Source organism: Leopardus geoffroyi, chromosome A1 (genome assembly GCF_018350155.1).
Source record: "Leopardus geoffroyi isolate Oge1 chromosome A1, O.geoffroyi_Oge1_pat1.0, whole genome shotgun sequence".
Taxonomy (NCBI): domain Eukaryota; kingdom Metazoa; phylum Chordata; class Mammalia; order Carnivora; family Felidae; genus Leopardus; species Leopardus geoffroyi.
The window spans coordinates 15,591,778-15,618,673 of NC_059326.1; the positions used below are offsets into that span (position 1 = coordinate 15,591,778).

At 40.7% G+C, this 26,896-nt stretch overlaps 2 protein-coding genes across 4 annotated transcripts in view; one reads left to right on the plus strand and one right to left on the minus strand.

The window, feature by feature from the left end:
- Positions 1-8,896: 8,896 nt before the first annotated feature.
- Positions 8,897-26,896, minus strand: part of SMAD9 (SMAD family member 9) — a 30,004-nt gene continuing 12,004 nt past the window's right edge. For 2 of the 3 annotated variants that reach the window (XM_045474200.1, XM_045474192.1), the window contains 3 exons: positions 25,570-25,791; positions 18,599-18,855; positions 8,897-12,485 (listed from right to left, as the gene is read on the minus strand). In XM_045474200.1, the coding sequence (XP_045330156.1) occupies positions 12,342-12,485; positions 18,599-18,855; positions 25,570-25,791 (623 nt within the window). In that variant the 3' untranslated portion in view covers positions 8,897-12,341. The remainder of the gene's footprint in view (positions 12,486-18,598; positions 18,856-25,569; positions 25,792-26,896) is intronic. The other variant, XR_006711498.1, reaches the window with a different exon arrangement.
- Positions 17,365-17,806, plus strand: LOC123596052 (60S ribosomal protein L35a). The gene has a single exon (XM_045474216.1). The coding sequence runs from the start codon at positions 17,436-17,438 to the stop codon at positions 17,766-17,768; it is 333 nt and encodes a 110-aa protein (XP_045330172.1). The 5' UTR covers positions 17,365-17,435; the 3' UTR covers positions 17,769-17,806.

Here is a 26,896-nt window from a genome sequence, read left to right on the forward strand (position 1 = left end):
CTTGCTGTTAGAGTTCAGGCGTGGTTAGACTTGGGAGGGGGTAGAACCCAGGAAGAGGCATGAAGAGGCTGCTGGGGTTCTGGTATTATTATTCTTGCCCTAGATGCCGGGCATGCAAGTGTGTTCTGTTAATGAAAGTTCAGCAAGCTATACGTTTTATATACATATACATCATATTCACATGATTTTTATGTTTTTCAGTATATTGTATTTCAATCTTTTTAAGTTTTTCCTTTTTAAGACTATTTATCAGCTGCTCTTGCATGTGAGTAAATTCTGGCCAAGAAAGTAGAAGCAGAATGATGTATGCAATGTCCAGTTAGTGCCCTGAAAGAAAGCAGACAGCCCACTTTCCTTCCTCCATCTTGCGTTAAATGTGGACAAAGCAACAGATCACCTGTAGGCCAAATGAGGTTAATTCACTGGGGATAAAGGAACAAGATAGAAGGACCCTCCTTAGATGGCCTCCATCCATGTGGAGGAGCAGAGCCACCACCCTAGCCTGAAACCTCTTGTTTTTGGATGACTACGTGAAAGAAATGGAATATCCTGTGTCTGCCATGATTATTATGATGTCTCTGTTACATCCAGCCAAACCATATCCTAAATAATACTATGGGTAAAAGGATTGCTGAATAAAGATTTGGAATACTGGAAGCCAGGAATCTGTAATGGCGTTCTGCAGTGACGTGACACTATTTCACAGGGCTCAACCAACTGTCACGGTAGGAAAAATACGTATTACAGGCTTGATCTCAGATTGATTTAGTGGAAGAGGAGGATAAGGAAGTTAGGATACTTTTGAGAGAGTGCTTTCAGTAACAAGATAGAGTTCAGGCTGAGCAGAGGAGAGATGAGGGCAACAAGGAATGGGGTTTTCTGTGAGATTGCACAGCCAAATGTCAGAAGAATGAGAGAGCACAAGATACGTAAGCTAGGAAACTAGTGGTATGCATCACAATGGATTAGTGACAGCCCCAGTGCTGTTATGCTCTATAACAACATGTTTCAGTGAATCAAGCTCTTTGAAATCATTAGCTGTAAGACCATTCCCAGGCTTCCACTAGGAGTGTGATTCAGAGCGTTGGATAAACAAGCCTGTAAGATTTAATGACAAATGTCACTCCAGGAGGGCTCACTCCAGGGAGAAACAGAGTGATTTACTTCAGCTCATCAACCAGCAGCTCTAGAGTATTGCAAAAACTTGCTAAGAAAGTGATCATAAAAGAAAAAAGAAAGAAAACTGTAAAATAGATATCTTGCTTCAGAAGTAGTTAACCCGAACTGTGGAGAAAAAGAAGACAACCAACCAGATAGCCCTCAAAAGAACGGTCAAAGGTCATATTGTCAAAAATTATCATGGGCGCCTGGGTGGCTCAGTTAGTTAAGCATCCAACTTCATCTCAGGTCATGATCTTGCAGTCTAGGAGTTCAAGCCCCGTGTCGGGCTCTGTGCTGACAGCTTGGAGCCTGAACCTGCTTGGATTGTGTGTCTCCCCTCTATCTGCCTCTTAGTGCCCTGCTTGCACTCTCTCTCTCTCACAAATAAACATACATCAAAAAAAAAAAAAAATTTTTTTTTAATTATAATTCGTCTATAGTCAAAGACTTTATTATGAATAGGTAAATACAAAAGGGTTCTAACTAATCTTACCAAAAATTATATGTATTTATACACACATACAAGCTTGTATACAAAACTGGGAGTTACTTCCATAAAGGAAAACTGGGGCACTGATGGTGTGGAGTAGCAGAATGGGGGGTTCAGTGGTTAGGAGACTATCTTTCATCAAAATAATCATTTGAACTGCTTGAATTTTTACTAGTGCATGTATGATCTTTTCAAAAATGTTTTACTTTTTTTTTTTAAGAGAGAGAGTGCAAGCAGGGCATGGGGCAGGGAGAGAGAGAGAGAGAGAGAGAGAGAGAGAGAATCTTAAGCAGGCTCCATGCTCAGCACAGAGCCCAATGTGGGGCTCAATCCCACAACAGTGAGATCATGGACTGAGCCAAAATCAAGAGTTGGACGCTCAAATGGACTAAGCCACTCAGGTGCCCCAAAAATGTCTTTCTTATTACAAACTGAAATGAAAATGCTTTTTCCTTTGCTTCCTATTTCAGTTTATAGGGAGAATATTTTTACTAATCTTTATTTCCATATATGTAGCACTTATTTATAGTGCAGTTTCCTAACATCCATTCTGAAGTCCAGATGTAAACTTCCCTCCTGGAGGTGCATAAAGAAAGTAGATTATAATCTGAAGACAGCATGTCAGAATGATACCAATTCTCTAGCATTTTCTAAGTTTCAAAAACAACTCTGCCTACTTACTTGATCCTTACAATAATAGTGTGCTCACAACGGTAATTTAAAAAAAATGTTTTTAGGGGCGCCTGGGTGGCACAGTCGGTTAAGCGTCCGACTTCAGCCAGGTCACGATCTCGCGGTCAGTGAGTTCGAGCCCCACGTCAGGCTCTGGCCTGATGGCTCAGAGCCTGGAGCCTGTTTCCGATTCTGTGTCTCCCTCTCTCTCTGCCCCTCCCCCGTTCATGCTCTGTCTCTCTCTGTCCCAAAAATAAATAAACGTTGAAAAAAAAAATGTTTTTAATCTTTATTTTTGAGAGAGAGAGAGAGTATGAGGGGGAGGGGAGGGAGACTCAGAAGCAGGCTCCAGGCCCCGAGCCGTCAGCACAGAGCCCAATGTGGGGCTGAAACCCACAAACCGCGAGATCATGACCCGAGCTGAAGTCCCACACTCAACCGACCAGGGCACCCAGGCACCCCTCACAATGGTTATTTTATAGATGAGGAAGCAAGCTTGCAGAGGTTGTCCCTTGCTCAAGATTGCACAACTAGCAGGATTTAAATCCAGGCCTTCTGATTCCAAGTTACTTACTGCACGCTATTGTAAGTAGTGTGAGCCACGTACATAATCATGGTGAGGCTAGTGCTGTTGGAACACAGACTTTACATTTGACAATGGGTGCGCTATCATAATAGAGCCTTTGTACAGTAACCCCTTGAGTTTTAGAAGCTTAAAAAAATTATTTACACCCTAATTATATTACTTTTAAAAAGTACTTCCATGTGTTAATTCATTGGAACCTCAGAACATGGCAAGTATTGTCTCTTATTTTTGGATAAGGAAAGAAACTCAAGAGAAGTGACTTCTAAAACAAGTCCAACTGTTGGACGCAGAGCCAAGATTTGAACTTAAATCTTGTCTCCAAAAATGATGCTCTGTCCACAGTAGCATGTTGTTGCTGAAGGGGAAGCTAACACTTTTAAATGTCTGGTTTCAAACAAGGTAGGCACTTCAGTACATGCTAATTTTTACATTTCTGTATGCACACACATACATAATTTTATATAAATACATCAATGTAATCATATTATGTATACTGAGGATTTGGGGCTTAGGTTTTCCCTCTTGTTCCATTTTTTGGTTCCCCACCGTCAGTCTTCCATGCACTGCCCAACTTCCACATAAACTAAGTCAACAACCTAGCATGTGGTCTTTATTTTTTTCTGTTTTATAAATTTTAAACACACATATGTACACCTATAGCAACCATCAGTTACATAAAAATGTAGGCATATAATTCACATCATATATTACTTTTTTATGCTCTAGAACCATGTAGATAGAAGTCCCCCCTGAGTCACTTCTATAGCTCTGATTCATTGCTTTAGATGGCTGCAGGGCATCTCATGACAGCAATGTATCATCACATTCTATCATTCCACTGCTGATGGCATTCACCTGGTGTCCAGTTTCCTATCCCTATGGACAATGTTGCATCCCTGGCATGTATCCTTACATACTGGTGTGTACCGGTGGTTCAATGGCCTTGGAATAGATTCTCATAAATGGGATTGTCGGATGGAGGGAAATATATAGATATGTGTTTTCTCTAGATATTATTATATTCCCCCCTCCCCCCCAAAAAAAACACTCTACTAACTGCAAATGTCTACCAGAAATAAAGGAGAATTTCTTTTCTTGTATTTGCCAGCAGGAATTATTATTCTTTTTTAACTCTTTCTGAAAAGATATGTACTGGTAATTGTTACATGTACTAGCATTTCCCTGAATAGTAGAAAATTTGAGTACCTTTTCATATATGCTTGTTGGTTATTTAGACTTGCTTCTCCATGAATTGCCTAGTGATATCCTTTGTCTGTTTTTTCATTAGGCTTCCTTTTTCTATTCAATGTGTAAAAAGTCTGGTGAATATTATAAAAATTAACCCTGTCATTTTTATTCTTTTTTTTTTTTTGGCAAAACTAAAATATGCCTATTTATTCCTTTAATGGTAATTTTTGCCACACAAGCTTTCCATTTTTGTATATTTCAACAGATCTGACATTTCTTTTGTGGCTTTTGGGTTTCTAATGTTGGTTTAAAAGATCCAATTTGGGATCTTTAAAATGACTGTTGATTTATAATATCCTATTTCTTTTTCTAGAATTAGAAAACATAATTAATACAAGTTTTGTCAAATAGTCCTAATTTATTTTGTGTAACTAATTGACACGGACAATTTAGTATTCTTTTTTATCATTGTGACTCCTTCAACTTCTCATTTTCTTTAGCTTTGAAAATGAATATTAGCATGGCAACAGACGCTGCTGAATGACACATACATTTGCCTGTGTTCAGACAGCAATTTATTTTAATGGGCTGAACTGCCTCATTACAGAAAAAAAGTCTGATTAAAATATTGCTTTCATTGAGTTGAAAGTTAACAAATGTTTTTAAAAAACTATTTCAGTGAAGGTATTTGAACTGTTTGTAATTAGATGAGTTGATCTCATCTCCTATTCAGGACACAGGCTCCTTTCCTCTATTATCCTCACATATATTACTTCCCCTCCACATAACCATTTGTAAGCATGGAGACGAACAGTTTTTGTTATCATATACTGCAGCAAATAAATCTTTCCTCTTCGTAAGTTTACCCTAATGATACAGAATCACATGCAACCTTTTCTGGTTGGAAAACCACAAAAGAAGTTATGACTAGTGAGATTTTCTGTTTTCCTCTCTTACAATTGCACCTTATATCATTTACTGTCCTCAAGTTGGAGACCAAAGTCAACACTAAAAAGATTTTATATCAGTTGCCTTTGAAAATCTAATAACAAACAGGGTACATTAATAATATTACATTGATATTAAACATTTGCACAAAAATGTATTACTACTTATTATAATTATATAAAAATACACATACATACCTGAACTTTCCCATGAGGTTGATTAGAATCATCTGAGGTGGTTGGGGCACCTGGGTGGCTCAGACTCTTGATTTTGGCTCAGGTCATGATCTCACAGTTTGTGGGACTGAGCCCGCATCAGGCTCTGCACTGACAGCGTGGAACCTGCTTGGGATTCTCTCCCTCTCTCTGCAACCCCCTTTCATAATAAATAAACATTAAAAAAAATCATCTGAGGGGGATTGTGAGTATAACTGTGACAGAATTATTTCCTTCAGAAAGTGAGGGAACCTGAGTCTTGAGAAATCAGTATCTTTCTAAGATGACCAAAAGTTGTCTGCCACTGTGAAAACTTAAGTTTGCTTCTAGCAGGGCAGTGCTCAGAGACCCTTGTTTCCAGCCTCCTGGACTACACTTGCAAAGCTGGCCTTTTCTTTCTAAAAGAGACTTCATGGCATGGACACTCTGCCTTTTGTGCTAATGCTTGGGCCCTTGTATCCAACTATGTGCCTGAATGAGAAAAGCCAAGCATTCCATTCATATTGAGGTACCGTTTTCTCTTCCTTACATCGAAATGATATTTTGCTACGTTTCCTAGGTCTCTTCCATTTCTCGTTTACCTCTTTTGTGCCGGCAACAATCAAAATTGCCCTTGGCTCACTAGTCCCAGATACTTGCTACCTGTAAATAGCGCATAAAGTCCATCCAGTATCTCATTTCTTGAACACTTCCGGCTTTGTTTGCAACTGGAAGATGACTACAGCCCCTGCCCAGGCCAGGCATCGCCCATTCTGAACGAGTATGAGAACTTAGAACTGACACACAAGGAGCAAACCCTCAGGTGCTCACTGTGGAGAGGAAGGCAGGTGCCTTCTGACCAGCAAGCACCAGGCCCTACCTGAACTCTTCTAGATGCAAAGTGAAGGTCAGATGCTGGGATCAGCACAGTGACTGTGCCATGGCAGCAGCAGCAGGAACAGCAGTGTCCTCAGAAGCCAGCCCTGCCTGTCTACACTGTACCCTTGCAGGGAAATGTCATAGCTCACCTCTATTAATAATTGGAGGCAGGAATTGATTGTTCTATTTCTAGCAACCAAAACAGCAAGTCTTCCCACGTAGTCTAGGAGAGAAGCGAGGACTTTGAACAGAGATCTCTTAAATAGCTGATGTACTGTCAAAGCGACTCAAGCCAGGATACTGATCAGAACCAAAGTAGCAACTACTCAGTAATAAGTTACAGGTGCTTTCAAACAGCCATGCCTACACTTTGTGAGAAGAAGCCGCTTTCACCTGAAGCCTCCTGATGAATCCAAGACAAAGTTTCATCAACATTGCGAACCTAAGAATGATGGTTATGACCACTGCTTCAGTTATCCAACACACCACCCCCAAGGCATAATGGCTTAAATTAACCACCTTTTTGTTGTCATTGCTTGCATGCGGTAGGTTGGCTGAGGTCAGCTGAGGGGTTCTGGTGGTCGGGTTTGGGGTATCTCATGGGACTGCATTCAGATGGCAGCAAGACTGTGACTGCAACACTCAGGGTGGTCTCACAATCCTCCAAGGAGCACTGAGCAAACTGACACCCTGCCCTGGGCCAAAACCAACCCACAGCCTGTTTTTGTACCTCAGCAGGCTAAGAGTAGTTTTCACATTTAAAAATAGTTGAAAGATCAAAAGGAAAAAGTTTCATGACATGTGGAAGTACTGAAATTCAAATTTCAGTGTCCATAAAATTTTATTGGAGCCCAGCCATGCTCCTCATTGACATAATGTTATAGCTGCCTTTGCCCTCCAATGGCAGAGTTGAGCAGTTGCAACTCTTGGCTGCAACATCAGAATTCCTTGTGCTTCTTTCTAATCTTTACTGAAATTTTACTGAAATTCACATTTTAAAAATAAATGCTTGAGATAAAAACAATTATAACTGTTTAACTGTCAAAACTACCTTTCTTTGCTACTGCAGTGCGGCTGAATATCTATTTCCAAACCAAATCGTGAGCCTCCTCGCATGCCCACCAGCTGGCAACGTGGTCACTGGACATGCAATTGGAGGCTTGCAATATTTCAAAGAGGAGAAATGAAATACTTGCTGATTTTTAAAAGGAAGAACTGGAGGGGTGCCTGGGTGGCTCAGTGGGTGAAGCATCCGACTTCAGCTCAGGTCATGATCTTGCAGTTCGTGAGTTCAAGCCCTGTGTCCGGCTCGCAGATGTCAGCACAGAGCCCGTTTCAGATCCTCTGTGTCTCTCTTTCTCTCTGCCCCTCCCCATCTTGTGCTCACTTGCTCTCTCGCTCTCAAAAATAAATATTAAAAAATAAAATCAAATAAAAAGAACTGGAAACATTTTTGCCTTTACAATGTAAACTTGAAAGGCCTTTCTAAACAACAGCTAGATAATGATGAACGTGAAGAGATACAATCCTTGCCCTTAAAGAGCTCCCAGTCCAGCAGAAAGTTGGACAAGTAAACAGTGTGGTGCAGGAATTAATAACTGACCACTGGTGAACACAACTATGATGGTGGCACAGAGAAGAGACATCCAACCTGGCTTGGGAAGGTCTTGGATGATTTACTAAGGGAACTGATGGGAAGGAAGTCAAGTCGGATTGGCCCAGAAGCCTTCCCAGGTACCCACCTAGGGCCTGATGGAGATGTCATTACTTGGTTCCCCAGAAGGCTGTCACAACTGATAGTCCACTGACCTCATTTGGTGTACTTGTTCATCTTCCTCCACAAACTGGTAAATTGCTTTAAAGGCAGAAACTGTGCTGTTTGTCATTGCATCTACAGTGGCTGACACATAAGAATGATCTGGTGAATAAATATGCAGAGGTTTCTCAGATGATGAAAATATCACCCCTCCAAGACAGGCTAACGTTTACAGACAGTATGATAGGTCTATGCCATGGTATATTTAAAAAAATCTGTACTAGTTAGTGTTTGAAATGTCAATACCAAATATTTGATACAGGAACAAGGTCGAGAACCATGAGGATGCAAAAGCAGACATGATACAATCACTGTCCTCCATAAACTCACAGCTTAAACTGGAGGTCTCATAATCCCCAGAATAGTCTGTCTTTCATCTGTTTATAGTTTGGAAGTCCACAAATGCCTCTTTTTGAATAAGTAGGGCATTTCTTAAAAAAATAAAGAAGGAAAAAACCTTGATCAAGGATATAAGAAGGCTAAGCGAAATTTCTTGAGAGATTTATATATTTCCCCCCCCCCGCCCCCCTCCCCCGCCACCACCACCCCGCCCTTCCATTTTAAGACTAGAAGGAAATGGAGGGAGTTGAGAATTTCCTCCTGGATTTTATCTTAGTTTTTCCTCACTAGCCATCTTTAGCACCTTCTTGATCAATGAACAGATGTTTACAATAATAAAGTTATTTCCTATATACCGTAATATCACTTAATATTTGCCATGATCCAGAAAAAAAGCAATTATGTATATCTTCTCTGAAATTACTACAAAGTATCTTCAAGATTCTATATTTCATGCCAGTTGTCCGAAGATATTTAATTCAAAACCATTACCTAATTTCTCTTATAACATGTTGTATTTTAAAAACATCTCATTTTCAAAATAAGATGGCTTAAGATCATCTTACAGATCCACACACAGTGACCCTTTTGTGATGTTTGTAGGGAAAAACGAGCCAAAAACATATAGGTACAGTAGTGTTTATTATAAACAATCAGGTAACAGTATAAGTGTGCATTTGAAGGATAACTGGAGCCTAGATATTATGATCAAAAGCATTACTTAAATAGAAATAGTTCCTTTTTTTGTTGGTTTGTGTTACATTAATTTGAACTTAATATAGATTATGCCAGGATCCCCTAGTCTTGTCATACAGTTCAACTGCTAGATCATAACGGGGAAGACAAATTTGGAATGCATATTATTTTTTTCTTTAGTTGTTGAATATATATGCCAAGTATCAGGGACACATTTAAAGTTAAGCAGGTGCTTAAAGTCTAGCAGGTGATATTTATAAGAAACTTTTGTTGTTGCTACTAATCCCTTAGAAGACAATGAAAAGGGGATTCTGAGTGCCAGTGCTAGGTTGTTGTTCAACTTTTCATGATTTATACAGAGTGTTAAAAAAAAAAAAAAGGTAAATATGTTGAAAAGTGGTTATCTTTATACTTCCAAAGCACTGGCATATAGTAAAATATCATCTAACTAAAACAAACTTCTCACATCTCAATTTTTTAACAGGAAAAAAAAAAAACCCAAAAACAATGGGCTTGAACAACACAACAAATGTTCTGGGTCTTAAGAGCAGGCCACATCGTTGTTGTTCTCTATTGCACGACCCTTGTCCATGGCAACCTTAAATATGTTTGGCATTGCTACGTCTTAAAATGGCTTAGCATGTCCACTTTGCGAGTTATCCTCTGAAAGAATGCTCTTAAATTTTTTCTGGATTGTCCATCTCAAGGAACAAATGCTAAATAGCAAACGTGGAAGTCTGAAAGCAAACGATGCATTACAAGTTTGGCTAACTGTTGCCAACAGAAACATTAAAAGGCCAATGAGAATGTGACTGTCAGAGCGACTGAAGGGTTAACTCTTCTGCATTTCACTCGCATCCTAATAGGGGCTCTTGGTGAGACATGACTGGTGATGATGCAAATGTACCACTTTAATCAAGTGTTTTCTTCAAAGGAATAACACAGGCTCTGTGGAGTATTTCATCCTGGTTTCCCAAAGCTGCATGAAAATCCAGGTTTGTTTATTTGTTTTTAATGTAACTTATAAGCAACCGGTTACGATTAATTCTGCAAAGGTATAAGGTTACCAGAGGATGAGTTTGAGCACTTGTGAAGAGATCAAGAAAGTTATGTTAAATGTCTGGAGCAAAATCCACGTGTACCAAAATCTCATGGCACAGTACTCATATGAGGAAGACTCACCATATTAATGCCTCTTCTAAGGAAAGAAATGGGGGAAAACTGGAAAATAGGGAAGTAAGAGAAAACAAACAACTTCGAAGCACTGAAGAAAAGTAGCATTTATCCCAGGAAGACTTCACCCCTTACCTGATTGCTCAGAAGAGAAGGAAAGTAAGTTTCAAAATAGAGACAATTAAGCAATCATCAGTTGTATTTTTTTTTAAGCAAAAAGAAAAAAAAAAACGATCGCAGGTTTTGTTTTGTTTTAAAAGTGAAAATACATGAAGATGTCTACACAGGTTTCCTAATAGACTCTCAGCTCCAGAGTCTGGGGCTGTCTCTGGTTTACACTGGATTCCACAGTACCTAACACTGTACCCAGCACATACAGGTGCACAATACATAGGTGATGAACCAATGAACTACAGGGTTTTCTAAACACTAAATGGACCACCTAATTTTAACGTAGAATGTACTATTTTCTGTTGCATATATGAAAGTTTCTATTAGATAACACTAGTGCTTACAAGAGGTGACAGTAGGAACTCACTCGTATCTTCTTCACAGGATCATTTCTACCTTGAATACAATTTAATGATAAGCAACTACTGTGTGCTAATGCTAAAAAGACTTGAGATAGAATGTATAAATGAAGAAGCCTCTTGGATTACTGAAGTACCGTCTGTTACAAGCATAATTACCTTCTTAAATTATACATTTTTAAGAGGGTGTGAAATATTTTTCGAAGCAGTGCAGTGTTTAGTGGGTGGGAATTGTGTATATATATATATATATATATATATATATATATATATATATATATGAAAGTACCTAGAAATGTGGGGAATTTTCCTCTCTTTACCATCCAAGAGTAACTAAGAATGGGCTTTTAATACCATATATATATTTTAAGTGTCCCACTCTTCGGTACCGCTGTTCCCCAGAGATTATAAGGATTATGAAGTTATCATTCTATTTGTGAAGTTATTTCCAGGTATGAGGTTTCAGCTTTGTAAGAGGCTACCAGATGTGACCAGCAGATCGAGACACTAAGTTAAATAACTCATAAACTTCATCCCAGCAATGTGTCCAGATTTTCTCAAAGGCTTCACCACTGTTTTAGTCATCTGTAAATAGTATCTGCCAACGTGTAGGGAAAATGCGGCAAAAGGACTGCCCTCGCCATGAGCCTTTTAATGGGAATATGAGAAGGTGTGAGTAAACAGAGGATGCTTTTGTCCAACCCTCTTATTTTACTGCTTCTTCTCCACTCAGGATTTGCACACATGGTCCTCTAGCTCACTGTGTGGACTCCAAAGGCGGCCAGGCTGCCTGACTTGAGAAACCAGGAAAATTCAGGGACCCGATTCCCTACATGGAGAGCAAGTGCCTCCCTGGCTGAGTGCCTCCTTGGACTAAGTTCTGGTCTTGTTTTGCAGTTTGGGAATAATGCTCAATTCTTGCTATTTTCATATTAACCTTTCCATGCAATAGACTCATTCTGGATTTTTTTCAGTGGTAGATTATGAGGCAACGTGGCTCCCAGCTTCACAGTTTCTTTTCCAATCACAGTTTAAATTTGTTTCAAATGTACCATTAATATCAGCACAATCATCCAGCTATAGGTATTTCAACTTGAGAAATAAAATAATTTATGTGATTTATCTTACATAACTGGTTTACAAGCTTGGTCTGTTTTTTTTTTTTTTTTTTCCTTGCCGATAACACTAAAAGTGAGATTGTTTAAATTATACGGGTTTGACTGCTTTCTTTTGTCTGAAAGTGTTATTTCTCTAGTGCTGCTAGTACCCTGACTCTTAATATATAAACAGTTTTGATATTTTTCTGGTAGGCCACCCAACATGCCTTATAATGACACAGCTGACTAAAGCTGCCTTTTATTCTGCCAGCACTTTTCAAATACTATTGACACAGTTGCCTTCATTTGTTACCGGCCAGCCCACAAAAGAAGCTGCTTCCTATTATTATAGCATAGGCACGAAAAACCTGCTTTTCTAATCATGTTGTACTGGCATCAGGTTTAACTAGAAAGCACAAAACAATTGGTGATAAAAAATATGAATAGTATATATTATATGTATTTACATATGTACTTGGAAACTTGAGTTAGTTGCAAATCTGAAATGACGTAAGCCACTGCCTGCAATAGCATCTATGCTCTAGAAATGTCGACAAAGTCATGACTAACTGTTAAGACACCGAAGAGATCGGGTTATGTGGAGAGCCCATCTGAGTCAGAACTTTGTCCAACCACTGCAGTGGTCCATGAAGATGAATCTCAATCCAGCAGGGGGTGCTCGTGACATCTTGGCGATGATACTCAGCTCCCCAGCCCTGTAAAGCAAGAAGAGAGCCAAGAGTGAGGATGTGGAGAAATGGAAACCCTCATGTACTGTTGGTGGGAATGCAAACTGGTGCAGCCGCTCTGGAAAACAGTGTGGAGGTTCCTCAAAAACTTAAAAATAGAACTACCCTATGACCCAGCACTAGCACTACTAGGAATTTATCCAAAGGATACAGGAATGCTGATTCATAGAGGCACTTGTACCCCCAATGTTTATAGCAGCACTTTCAACAATAGCCAAATTATGGAAAGAGCCCAAATATCCATCGACTGACGAATGGATAAAGAAGATGTGGTTTATATATACAATGGAATACTATTTGACAATGAGAAAGAATGAAATCCTGCCATTTGCAGCAATGTGGATGGAACTGGAGGGTATCATGCTAAGTGAAATAAGTCAGTCAGAGAAAGGCATATGTTTTCATATCATATGTTTTCACTCATATATGAAACTTGAGAAACTTAACAGAAGACCATGGGGGAAGGGAAGGGGAAAAAATAGTTACAGAGAGTGAGGGACACAAACCATAAGAGACAGTTAAATACAGAGAACAAACTGAGGGTTCATGGGGGGTGCTGTAGAGAGGGGAAAATGGGTGATGGGCATTGAGGAGGGCACCTGCTGGGATGAGCACTGGATGCTGCATGGAAGTGATGAATCACAGGAATCTATTCCCCAAGCCAAGAGCACATTTTATACACTGTATGTTAGCCAACTTGACAATAAATTATATTAAAAAAAAAATAGAGCCAAGAGTAACGGTGCCAGACTTTATGGTCAGCCTGCAGAGGTGTGAGACAGACAGGCCTCAGTGCACACAGAGCCCACACACCAGAGCCGCTCCTGACACCTGAGAGAATGTGCGCTCGACCTTCCTGTAAGTACAGAACAACTTCTGCATCAACCAGACACCCTAAGATGAGTCCAAATCAAAGATCGCCTCTAGGCTCACAACTAAATACACAGACCTAGAGATGGTCTGGTCTCTAGTCACGTCAGAAACACCGGCAAATCATTTTCTCTTCCACAAGGGAAGGAGCCTGACCTTATGTTCCACCCCTTACTGCTGAACACAGTGTTTTGCACAAAACAGATGCTCACTGCAGACCAGTGACTGGATCTGAAAACTGTAAAGAGAGAACTGAAGGTGTTCTTGATGATTCAAGGGTTGGTTAAAAAGCCTGTTTCTCCTCTCTCTCTTTTTTGGCTCACTTTTTGGCAATTTCCCACTTATTACCATTCGTAGGAAAGATAGTAAAAATAAAGAAAAAATAAATTTGTGTATTTTTTCTCTAGATGTTATATACCAGTAAAAAGTTATTTTTTAAAAATGAAGAGAGATCACAAATTACTTTTATTGGGAACAGTGATTATCTGTAGTTTAAAAAAACTTGGATTTCAACAAAACCATGCTGCCTGATCACACTTTACATTCGAGACCACAAGCCTCAAGTGCCCCTGTGATGCCACCTGGCAATCAAATGACATTCCCCCAGTCCCTGTGCTCTCCCACTACCTCCCACACCCCAAATGACTGCTCACTCTTGTCCTTTTTCCTACAACCTCTAATACCTACTCCCCCGTCTACTTGAGAATGACTATCTTCTTTCTTATTTTAACCAGAATGAAGCAATCCGAAGGGTTTCCACAGCACTTGCACGAACATACTCAGCCTTTCTACCTCTCACCACAGATTATCTGGGTTTCCAAATAAGCCAGTCCATCCAGTTGTGCAGAAGACTCAAATGCCTTCCCAAAGACATCATTCCAGGAAATCTCCCCATTCTCTCCTATATTTTGTTTTCTGCTGGATCATTCCTATCAACATAGGAATATGATGAAATATCTCCCATCTTCAACATACTTCTCTTGGCCCTAACCACTCCCACCACTTACTGCCCTATGCCTTTGACCCCCTTTCGAGCTGTCTGAACTTGCTGTATCAATTCCTCTCCTTCCGTTCTCTCTTAATTCCATTCTGATCAGCATTTCAACCCCAGCCTTCAACAAAACTATTCCTGTTAAGATTTAAAAAAAAATGGGGCACGTGGTTGGCTCAGTCAGTTAAGTGTCTGACTCTTGATTGTGGCTCAGGTCATGATCTCACAGTCGTGGGATCAAGCCCTGCATCAGGCTCTGTGCTGACAGCTTGGAGCCTCTCTGCCCCTCCCCAGCTCACTCTTTTTCTGTCTCTCAAAATAAATTAATAAACATGGAAAAAAAAAGATTAAAAAAACCCTTTACATGCTAAAATTAATGACCAGCTCTCAGTCTTCATGTCACTTGGGCAGCATGTGATTTGGTTTGTCCTCTCTCCTCCTCAATATACTTTCTTCTTTTGGTTTAAAGAGCACCTTACTTTCTTGGTTTTACTTCTACATTGGTTAATCTTTCTCAGTTTTCTTTGCTGGTTCTTCCTCTTTTAAGGTGGAAGTGTCCCAGGGCCCTGTCCTAGGACCCCTGATCTTCTCGGTTAAACTCAAACAACTGGCAATTCCACTCGGGCTCACGGACAGATACCGTGCATATGCTGACAATTCCTACATTGATATCTGCAGCCCAGCCCTCTCTCCCTAAATCCTGACTCATACCTCTAACTGTCTGTTCAGCACTTTCACCGGGATGTGTGTCAGTGCAAAGTTTCTCTCACTAAAACTGAACTCTTAATCTTGTGTCTAAATCTTCTCCGTCCCGGGTGGAGGGATCATCTTTCTAACTCTTCCTTTCTCAGAACTCACACAGAGTCACCTCCATAACTCAGAATCCTTCCCCTTCTTACAACTTCTTCCATAACACTCCTAGTGGGAGCGATGGTCATCTCTCAACTGAACAGTGCAATGGCCTCTTAGCTGGTCTCTCTGCTTCTGTTCTTGCTTACACGATATTTGCAATTCACACGGCAACTACAGTGATCCTTTAAATATATAAGTCAGATCACGAAATCCTCTGCTCGAATCCCTTCAGGGGCTCCCCATCTTGTTAGAGTAAAAGGTGAAATCCTTACAGTGGCTTCCAAAGCACTGATCAGGTTCCCTATCACTGCTCTGATCTCACCCCCCAGCTCCCCACTCACACTCTAGGCACTCTGGCCTCCTGGTTCCTACAAATGTCAGGCCATGCTCTTGCTGTAGGGTTTGCCCTTCCCTCTGCGTCTACTGCTTCCCCTCCAGATACCCGCATGATTTAACTCCTTTATCTCCTTCAAGTCCCCAATGAGGCCCACTCTGCCCACCGTTTTAAAATTTGCAAACTCCCCGTACTCGAGTACTCCCAATTCTCCATACCCTGCTCTATGTTTCTCTTTCCATTCAAGTTCTTTATTATAGCTGTGGTTTATTGCCTGTCTCTCCCTACTGGAATGTTGATTCCATGAGGACAGAGATTTTGAGTAATCACTGATGTATCCCAATGCCTAGAATAGTGCCTGCTGCAGCACAAGGTAGGAGCTCAATAATATCTCACTGACTGACTGGATGAGTCCTAGAATCAGTAAAAATCAGAGCTAAAGACGATCCAGCCCATCACCCCTCATTGGTAGCTACCAGTGTTTAGTCCTCTTTAATTTCTTATATTTTTTAAATTTTAATAATGTGTTTTATTTAACACAATATATCTGATATTATCATATTAATACATAATCAATATGTAATTACTAACAAAGTATTTTACATTATTTTTATTTGTATTATCCGTCCCCCACAGTTTTGTTGACATACAATTGATATACACTGTGTTAGTTTTAGGTGTACAACATGATGATTGGATATATGCATATATTGCGAGATGATCACCACAACAAACTTAGTTAACATCCATCACCTCACATACTTACACATTTTTTCCTTACACATTTAAATTTCTTTTAACCTAGTCATCTGTTGTTATATTTGCAATATTACTTACCTGTTTTCTGTGAATTGTATAGCTTTATGAGATACATCTAGCTGATCTTAGGACAATCAGATTTCTGTGCAAACTTATACTACAGTGAAATAATTACCTCTGATGTACTGGCATTTCATCCTAATTTTAAAAACATGGACCCAGAAAAAACAACTAAGAGTAAAATGGACTGTACATTCATGGCGATTTAATGCCCTCTGCTGGCTCTAAAGCATCAGAACATCTGAAAAGATTTCCAGGTATTTGCTAATTGTTTTACAGTATAAAATGCTTTTAAAACTTAACAGTAAATTTGAATAAAACTGCTTTGTCATCATGAAAGAAATAATTTCAAAAATCCATTTTTTCCATTGCAAACTATATTCTTGATTGTTGTTTTTTAAAATAATTACTAAAATTACAAATACAATAAAAATAGATTTATAGAAAAATAGGACAACTATTTTTCCTGGTAATTTTAAAGGATTAATAAATCTTACTTTGAAAACACCTGAAATGGGACACCTGGGTGGCCCAGTAGGTCAAGTGTCCCACTCTTGATTTCGGCTCAGGTCATGATCTCACAGGTTGTGGGTTCAAGCACCGAGTCGGGCTCTCCTCTGACAGTGAGGATCCTGCTTGGGATTCTCTCTCTCCCTCTCTTCCTGCCCCTCCCTCTCTCTCAAAATAAATAAACATTTAAAAAAAAAACAAAAAACCTGGAAAAAACCATACTGATTTCTTGGATGGGTATGCAACAATGTGAAAACTATGTCACATATACCCAGTTAGTGTGATAAACACACTCATATTTTGAAATATTAGAATTATTCACCAGTACTCTGCACAAGATGAAAGAGCAGGTGGTGACACTGGAGTGTTTGGCATCAGGGTGCAAACCCAGCTGTGTTTCCTTCCCACGAAGTAACTTCCTCAGTTCTCCAACCTTCACAACAACATGAGTAAGACCTAATTCAAGAAACATTCAAAGCTCTTTCCGCCATCTTGGAACCTGTGGAGGCCTGCTGGGAACAGGACTCCTGAAACGACAAATATGTCTGGAAGGCTGTGGTCCAAAGCCATTTTTGCTGGCTATAAGCGGGGTCTCCGGAACCAGAGGGAGCACACAGCTCTTCTTAAAATTGAAGGTGTTTATGCTCGAGATGAAACTGAATTCTATCTAGGCAAGAGATGTGCTTATGTGTACAAAGCAAAGAACAACACAGTGACTCCTGGTGGCAAACCGAATAAAACTAGAGTAATCTGGGGAAAAGTAACTCGTGCTCATGGAAACAGTGGCATGGTTCGTGCCAAATTCCGAAGCAACCTTCCTGCTAAAGCCATTGGCCACAGAATCCGTGTGATGCTGTACCCCTCAAGGATTTAAACTAACTGAAAAGTAAATAAATAAAGGTGTAGATTTGTTCTCTTGAAAAAAAAAAAAAAAAAAGAAACATTCAAAGAATACTCATACACAGAACATCTACTTCTCTCTGAGTTAATCATTCCCGCCATAATATTTCTATCCCAATTTGTTTATGCTTTTATAATAGCAATTTATTGTACACTAGCTTGTATTAGAACCAGTACTGCCTATTTTGTAGCTTAGTTATAAATATTATCTCCTCTGTTGGCCTAAGAGTTAGTTTACTTAATTCAGATAAATTCAACATTTATTGAGAGACAATAGTGCGCAGCAATTTGAGAGATGAAAAAAAAAATCAGATAACTAACTTAACTTGTCCTTCTTTCAAAACTATCATTTTTTAAATGTTTATTTATTTAAGTTTTTTTTACTTTTTGAGAGACAGAGAGCACAAGCAGGGTAGGGACAGAGATAGAGAGGGAGACACAGAATCCAAAGCAGGCTCCAGGCCCTGAGCTGTCAGCACAGAGCCCGACGCGGGGCTCAAACCCACAAACGATGAGATCATGACCTGAGCCAAAGTGGGACGCTCAACCAACTGAGCCACCCAGGCGCCCCCAAAACTAACATGTTTAAGAATTTTCTTGTAGCTGCTAAACAAGAGAGTTGATACTCATAGAGGAGCTCTTCCTAAAAACAACTGAACAGAGTTCCAAAAAACGCCCCAAAAAACCCTGTTGTCTACTTGAACTGGCTGGAGAGCTACCCACATCACCCAAAGAATGCATTTTGGCTTGTTTTATTTAGTTTTTCATTTTCTACCTTAACACCTGAAAGCAAGTGCTCCTTACCTTAACAAAGCTCATCCGGATAGTGCACATCTTAGTTAACTCGTAGACGACTTCAAATCCGTGGTGAACTGACTGAGCCAGCAGCTGAGCAAAGAGCTGGTTGTTGAAGATCTTGAGACTGCAGCCACTGGGGATCTTGCAGACGGTGGCCGGGTGGAAGCCATGCTGATAGTTGCAGTTCCGGCTCTGCACGAAGATGCTGCTGTCACTCACACACTCGGCATACACCTCTCCCCCAACATAGTATAAATGCACGCCTACAAGGTAAAAATGGCGTCCTCAAGCAGCAGTACCAGTAGTTTACGATTAACACCATCCCCTTCTCATTGCAACGTCAAGGTGTGTGACGGTCTGTTGCGAAATTAATTTTAATATCACCACAACCACAGTATGAAGCGTGACCTCCATGCTTGTGGGTTTTTTCCCACAAGTCCATTTAAAAGTGGATGGCAACCCACGTTTACAATGATTGTGCAGACTCTCCTGTACTCCTCCGTTTGTCACTCTCGATCTCGTGCTCATGCTTATCCACTCTATTATTTTTTATTTATTTTTTAATGTTTACTCATTTTTGGGAGAGAGAGAGACAGAGCACGAGCAGGGGAGGGGCAGAGACAGAGGGAGACACAGAAACTGAAGTAGGATCCAGGCTCTAAGCTGTCAGCACAGAGGCCGAGGTAGGGCTCAAAACCACAAACCGTGAGATCATGACCTGAGCCCAAGTTGAACGCTTACACCCAGGCGCCCCATTATTCACTCTAAAAGTAAGCTCTCAGGGTGCTGGGTTGCTCAGTCGGTTGAACATCCGACTTTGCCTCAGGTTTGTGAGTTCAAGCCCCGCGTCGGGCTCTGTGCTGACAGCTCCGAGCCTAGAACCTGCTTCAGATTCTGTGTCTCCCTCTCTCTCTGCCCTTCTCCCTGCTCTTTCTCTCTCAAAAATAAAAATAAATATTAATTTTTTTTAACTTTTCACCTACTATTATAGATCACAGAAATAATGCCTATATTTTACTTGGGAACAAGGAAATCCTTGCCACCTTTTTCAGATATAAAGACTCACAATAAAAATGCAGCTTATGCTACTCTATCTCACATTCTTGTACTTTTTTTTTTTTTTCCTTCACATTCTTGTACTTAACAAAGCAAGACAGCATCCTGAGATTGGTGCTTCCCAGGCTAATTTTTATTCCAAATTAAAGCTGAGCTGATTCTTTCCCTCCAAGTATCTGGGTTAAAGACTTAACATAAATGCATATATAGCAAGCGACTGGGGTTAGATGAAATGAAGAAGTTCAAGTCTAGTGAATGTTAAATACCAGAACGGTTTTTCCAGCCTTTCAGCAGAAACACAATTCTCCAGCATTAGGTGTCAATGTGATTGTAAACACAATCGCTGTGCAGTCACAAGGTGTTCATATAAACGGTCCAGAATACACCTAGAGTGATGTACTTTGGATCTGTTCAAACTGCAAATACAGATTTTTAAATGATATAATCTAGAGAACCCTGGGGGGTTCTGCACAGCTGTGCACCGAGGAAACATCACGGAGGCAGCGAGCTGCTCAGTGCCTGTCAGGTTCTAAGCAGCACTTGAGGTGACTGTGCATTAGCTGTGACTGCCTTCCATCATATTTACTGTTTCCTTTTCCCATCTCCTTTCCCTTAATACAATTTTAGAAAAGAATGTTTTTCAGTACTACGCATTCCAGCCATAGCACTGGAGACACGGATGTGGAGTCATAGAGCTAAAGTATTTGATGTTGAGGCCAGGGTTCCCCTTCTCTCCACCTCGGGCTGGCCCCTCTCCTTTTTTCTCAGCTCTCACTCCCTTTTCTTTCTCATGTCTCTTCTCACAGTCCCTGAACAGCCTGGGATCTGGCACCAATGGCCCAGGCCGTGAACAGTAGGCAGGAAGGTCCCAACTGGCTGGGACACAGTTACCTGGCTGCACGGACATGGGGGTGAGGCAGGGGCAAATACAAGCAGACTTCTTTACCAGCCCCTGTGAGCTCCCTGGGGGGAAGGCCTACCTCTGGAGTGGTTGTGGTTTTCTCAGAAGAGGGTAAACCAGTGGGGAAAGAGCCAGCGGAGACTGCTAAGTATTTAGTATGTATTTGAATTGAATGACCTTCAAATTTATAATCTTCCCAGAACCTACTAAGTAAAATAGATCGGACTTTTTGTTATCTGACTCTGGTCTTTATTTAGGGGATGATTTTCAATCCTGTTAAAGTATTACCTGCAACCACAGCACCAGTTGCCAGAGTAAGGGAAGCAGAGAAGAGCCTGGGCAGGCAGGTGGTAGTTTAGCATCCTGAGCAAAAAGGGGCCAGAGCCCAGGGAATTAGCACATGGAGGCTTGAGTCAGCTCTGAGCAGCAGGCAAGGGTGGATTTCAATGCCAGTGTGAAGGAGGCTGGGTTTTGGTTAGAGAGGGGCATCCAAGGAAAAGTCAAGTAGGCAAGTCATTTTATTTGCATCCACCTGATAGGCCAAAACAGGGGCTTTAAACCACATGTATTAGATTCAAAATCTCCACAGAGAACAGCGAGCAAAAAGGATAAATGCCCAAAGAAAATGCATCCTGAGATGACAAAGAGGACCCAGGCAATGTGCTCCCCAGGCAAGCTCTTCCAGCATTTTCTCTTGGGCTGCATCTCTCTTTATCTGAGTTTCCCACTTCTGTGTGACTGCCACCCACAATTTAGGAGATGAGGGAGTGTGGAGTCCTGTGTCGTGGTTACTTAGGACCAGAGAGAGACACCTTGGGTTTGATTTGGGTCTGCTAAGTCAGACTGCAAGAGTGTTCCCTTTTGGTCTTCTTCCATAGTCTTGAGTGACAGGGAAATAACAGGTAAGACTGAGAGGAAGGTGCGTAGGTTGGTGAGAAGGTTCCCTTGGTTTTGTAATTGATCATCCCCTTGCCTTTGTTACCCTCTCGTCTGCACACCATTTTAGCAACCTAGCTGAATATCAGAATCATCTGGAGCTTTAAGAAAGTGCATATTTCTGGGTGTAATAATGGTACTTTTAGAAACCCCTTATATAGATATATATGTATATACACATGTATATACACACGTATATACACATATGTATATACATACACATATGTATATACATAAATATGTATATGCATATATATGCATACATATATATATGCATATATATACTCAAATCTATGGAGAAAGGATATGAAATCTGAGATTTATTTTAAAATACTCTTGCAAGGGGTGCCTGGGTGGCTCAGTAGATTGAGTGTCTGACTTTGGTTCAGGTCATGATCTCACAGTTCCTGAGTCTGAGCCCTGCATCAGGCTTGCTGTCGTCAGCACAGAGCCCTCTTTGGATCCTCTGTCCCTCTCTCTCTGCACCCCGCCCCCTGCTCATGCTTTCTCAAAAACGAATAAATACTAAAAATTTTTTTGAATACTCTTGCAAAACTATCGTGGAGGGGTAGAAGAAAAAATGCACAGAATGCGAATCATTATTGAAGCTAGAGATGGTGCTATGAATATTCACCACACGATCTGTCCACTTTTGTATATGTTTGGAATTTTCCAAAATAAAACAAAATGTTTTAATGTATGATCAGAAAATAATAATATAAGAACACAGATTTCCAGATCCACGCTAGGGCTTTGGCTCAGAGGATAGGCCCTCCATTGGACTGTGCCTGCAGCTGTGCACTCCACAATCCAGGGTGTGTCTCATAGCCTTTTAAGATCTAGGTAACTGTTATAAAGCTACTCCAGAAGATGGCAGTAGCTGCTCTTGAGAAAGGGGCTTCTAATCCACACAAAGCCATCTCTGGGCTGGTAGCAACGTCAGTCCCCCAAATCCGTATTTGAAGACTGGAAGTCTCTTTGGACGTTATGATGAACAAACAGGTTCATCACACCTGTTTGGCCGACACTGAATGGCCCACGTCAGTACTCACACTCAGCCACTCTGCCGGGCTGGGCCACACTACTGCAGCAATCCTGGCATGCCCTTACATGCCACATCCCACCTCCCCCCACACCCCCTTCCCGCCACATCCTTCCACGATCAGGAAAGCCCACTAGAGAAAATTTAGAAAATACAGAGATGCAGAGACTAAAACTCAGCTACAATCAAAGCTAACATTTGCTATATACCTTTCAGGCTTCTCTTTCACGTGTGTTTTTTAAACCTTTCACCCTTCCCCTACTAACAGTTTAATTTTATTATAATAGCCAGGGGATCAGGTGAAAATTCAGATCTCGACTTAAATCTATCTTTCTATTTTATGCAGAGTCAAAGCTAAAGCACTTAAAATGGCCTCAAGGTCACTGCCACCTGGTCCTTTCCCCTCCTCCTCTTCAAAGATTCCCCATTCCCTTACTACTCATCTTGGCCCACTCACCGTGGCTTCCCTGATGTTCCTTACAATATACCAGGTAGGCTTCAGGGCCTTTGCCCCTGCTGTTCCCTCTGCTTCGGAAGTTCCCCCTCCATGTAGCTAATTCCCTCTTTCCCTTTCTGTTCAAATGTCACCTTGTTAGGAAAGTCTTCCCTGGCTACCCCACTCTGCATTAAAACATGCTCTCCCCATTTTCTTCCTCTCCTGTGTTTTTCTCTAATCATTAAACATACCATTATTTCTTCTCTGTCTTTCCTTAGTTATAATAGGTAACCCATGAAAGCAGGATTTTCTGTTTTTGTTTTGTTTACAACTATTACATCCCTAATGATGGAATAATCTGGCTATGAACAGATGCTCAACAAATATTTGTGAGATGAATGCCTATCTCTGAAATCTAAGTGTCTCTATTAATTAACTCCATAGAAAAAGTTAACTTATTCACTAATCTAGGTGGGCATTTTGCTCCAAATTTATTCGGGCTGGTGCTCCAGGAAGCCTGCTGCTCAGAAACAAATAATCCAAGGGAGCACCTGAGAAACAGTCCCTTGACCTCATAGAAGACTGATAGCTCTTCCTTTAAAAATATTCTGGGGCACCTGGGTGGCTCAGTCAGTTAAGCGTCCGACTTTGGCTCGGGTCATGATCTCACAGCTCATGGGCTTGAGTCCCGTGTCAGGCTCTGTGCTGACAGCTCAGAGCCTGGAGCCTGCTTCAGATTCTGTGTCTCCCTCTCAGCCCCTCCCTGAATCATGCTCTGGTTCTCTCTCTCTCTCTTTCTCAAAAATAAATAAATGTTAAAAATTTTTTTTTAAATTCTAAGACAACTTTGTGTGTGTGCCATGCTTTATGATATGACTTATTAACTCCTCTAAAAAAAGGTGGGTTTTTTTCCCACATTAAAGCACTTCCAAACAGCTTTCTGAGAAGACTCTGACTCTGCATTGGAGACCACATGAGGGTGGAGTGCCCTTCCATCCAATCAGCACTTACACAGACTTTATGGCTTCCATAAAAGGCCATCCATCCTAGCCTTTCCAGCCAATCAGCACTTAGACAGACTCTCTGGCTTCCGTAAAAGGCCATCCATCCATCCTAGCTCTTTTTTCCTATGGCTTCTTAACCTGGGGATTAGCTCTCAGGCAATAATGCAGAACCTCAACTCTCCATGTCTGCAGCAGCAGCACCTTAAGCAAGCTACTTTCGGAAGGGCTCCCAGAAGGTATACAACACTCCTTTAATATCTGAAGTCTATCTTTGGATCAAGTGGCAGCAGCATAAGTCTGAAGTCTAATACACAGACCAATGTGCAAAGCCCCTCAGCACACAGCTCCACAATGTTTTAATGTTCTGCCTCTCGATTTCACTTGGAGATTCTTATAAAAATCATTTGAAAGTAAAACCGCAGTACCTGACAAATTTATTTAAGAATTTAGTCAAAGGGAAAGAATGGCTATGCTTCTTCCTTTATGATAAAAATTACAGTACAGTTGTGTTTCCTTGTTTTGACCTCCCTGTTAGGAAACCTAGAGCAAAATTTTAATCACAATTACAGTGGTCACCGTTAGCTATATTCTCCTTCCCTGCCACCCTCAGCCCCCAGTTTCTGATTTTCTATTTTTCATTTATCATTTCACTGCGAAGTTTTCCCTTATGCCACCTCAAAGCCACTATGGAAAAATACAGGATATAAACAAACATAAATATCACCATGAGAGTCAACATCAATGAATAAATTCAACCTGTTTCTAATCAACGGCATGTAGGTTTTCTATGACAGAAGAAATTTAGGGGGTATGTTAGAAAGAATATTTAGAATGATCATCGAGTACAATAATCAATCTCCTCTGGAAATCTGAAAGAAAAGGCTTGTGGCTACCTTGCTGAAGTGGTCTAAGGGCTGGAGGGAGAGAGAAAAGGTAAAATGACTCTAAATGTTCTGTATGCCTATGAATCCACAGTAGTCCGACATGACAGTGGACAACCAGGTATTAAACGCTACCAACTATTCTAATATAAAGAAAATGATTTAAAGATCTGCAACCAGGCCTCACACTCGGGTAGGATTTGCTACCGTGGATCATGGCTATGAGACAGGCTTCAAAGCACCACTGGCCAGACCCCAGTGAAGCCTGTGCCCATCTGCTTCATAACAATGCCTGACCACAGGAGAACGCCAATCGCTGCCAAAGGTTCCCAAACATAAACAGGTCGTGATTTTCACTACCTCGCTTCTAAGTCTCCAAAGGTCACTTTACCTGATATATAAAATCACCAAGCCAGAATTCCTCTTATTTTGCATCTTTAGGCAATTTGAAAATAATTCATGATACTTCCCTTCAATAATTTCATCCTGCCTTCTTCATATTTACCATCTTGTTTGTCTTCATAATATTTAACCTATGCCACTCTCCAAAAGATGCTGTGCTGACCCTAGAAGTAGAGAGACTAAGACCCTGAAAGCCTAGCTGTTTTCTCCCAGCTCAACAGCCTAGGACCAACCTGCTAGATTATGTGGCCAGTATGTGGCTTGTTCCTGTCCCATGTTTTAGCTCAGAAGAATATAGGAATTACATATTTGCTTTTACCCTTTCCTATGTGTCTCCTGGTGTTTTCTATTGTTGAGTTTCTGTTTACGTTAGAAAGAAGTCCAAGACAGAATCTGTTCCTGTTATTTGAAGGGTCTGTGAATCCATCTATAAGCACGCTTCGGGAGGAGGCCTGGAACGTCTCCCCAACTCGGTTGTTCAGTTCATAGTACGCAACAGAGCACCAGTGCTGTGGTTCCTCGTAGCAAACTGGTCGAAAGTCTGCAAGAAAAAGAACGAGAGAGCACATCACCACTGTCATGCCTGGCTTCCCATCTCACGATTCCACCTGGAAACTTACATTAATGCTGTCAACCAGAAAGGTGGCTGCGAGACAAGGATGCTCTTTGTGATCTTTACAAACCTGTCACTTGACAGAAGCTATTGTAGTTAGCTCATCTAGTTAACACATGTGGCACAGAGGCCACAGTCCTTGTGACTCTCCCATGGTTAGAGCATTTGTAATCATATTTATAAGTATTGAGGGGGCCTGACAAACAACAATATGAACAGATCAATGTCAATTCCATCGCCCCTAAAGGAGACAGCTCCAAGGATGGTGGCAGGTTACCTCCTCTTTATGTGTGAATGATAGCATATTACTGTCACTGTACCAAACTGAGTCCCTGTGACAAGAGTATCATTTCCTAACAAACTAAAAATGAAAAATAATAATTTGGATATAATAAAAGCTGAATCAAAACTCTAGGTAGGAATTTAAATTACTGAAGAAAGAAAAAAAAAACTTCTATATAGACTCACATTCTCTGATGTGTACATATGGAGTACTTAGTTATTTATGGCATAAACTATTTTAAAGACAGCTGTATGTTTCATTAGGAAATCCAAGAATGTTATGCCAAGCTTTTCAAAGCTAATTAAGTTGCCAGTAACCAACCACAGTTCAGAGTGCTAATCCTTTGCCACTTTCTCCACCGTTTTTAGTGGTTATATTATCTCTCTTCTCTTTGAATATCCTAGTCAGTCTTATATTTACAGTGTGTTCCTATATGCACTAAAACATAAATTTTTGAAACATACATTAGGGGGTTATTATCTGATTTACATAAGGGCCTTTACTTATAGAAGACTTCACCCTGGCCGACTTTAAACGCTAAGCTCCCTTACACCCTCTCCACCCAGTGTGGTTCCTGGAACTACAGCTTGTGCATTGCCTGGGAGCTTGCTAGGAATGCCGGTTCTTGGATGCCACCCCGGATTTACAGAATCAAAACCTGCACTTACAGAAGATCGCCATGTGGTTTATGTGAACGTGAAAATTGAGCAACGTTTATCCAGCTCATTATAGGAAACAGATAAAATCCTG

Bases quoted from the DNA above. Each gene is read 5' to 3' on its own strand.
- LOC123596052 (XM_045474216.1), top strand. From the start codon at position 17,436: ATGTCTGGAAGGCTGTGGTCCAAAGCCATTTTTGCTGGCTATAAGCGG.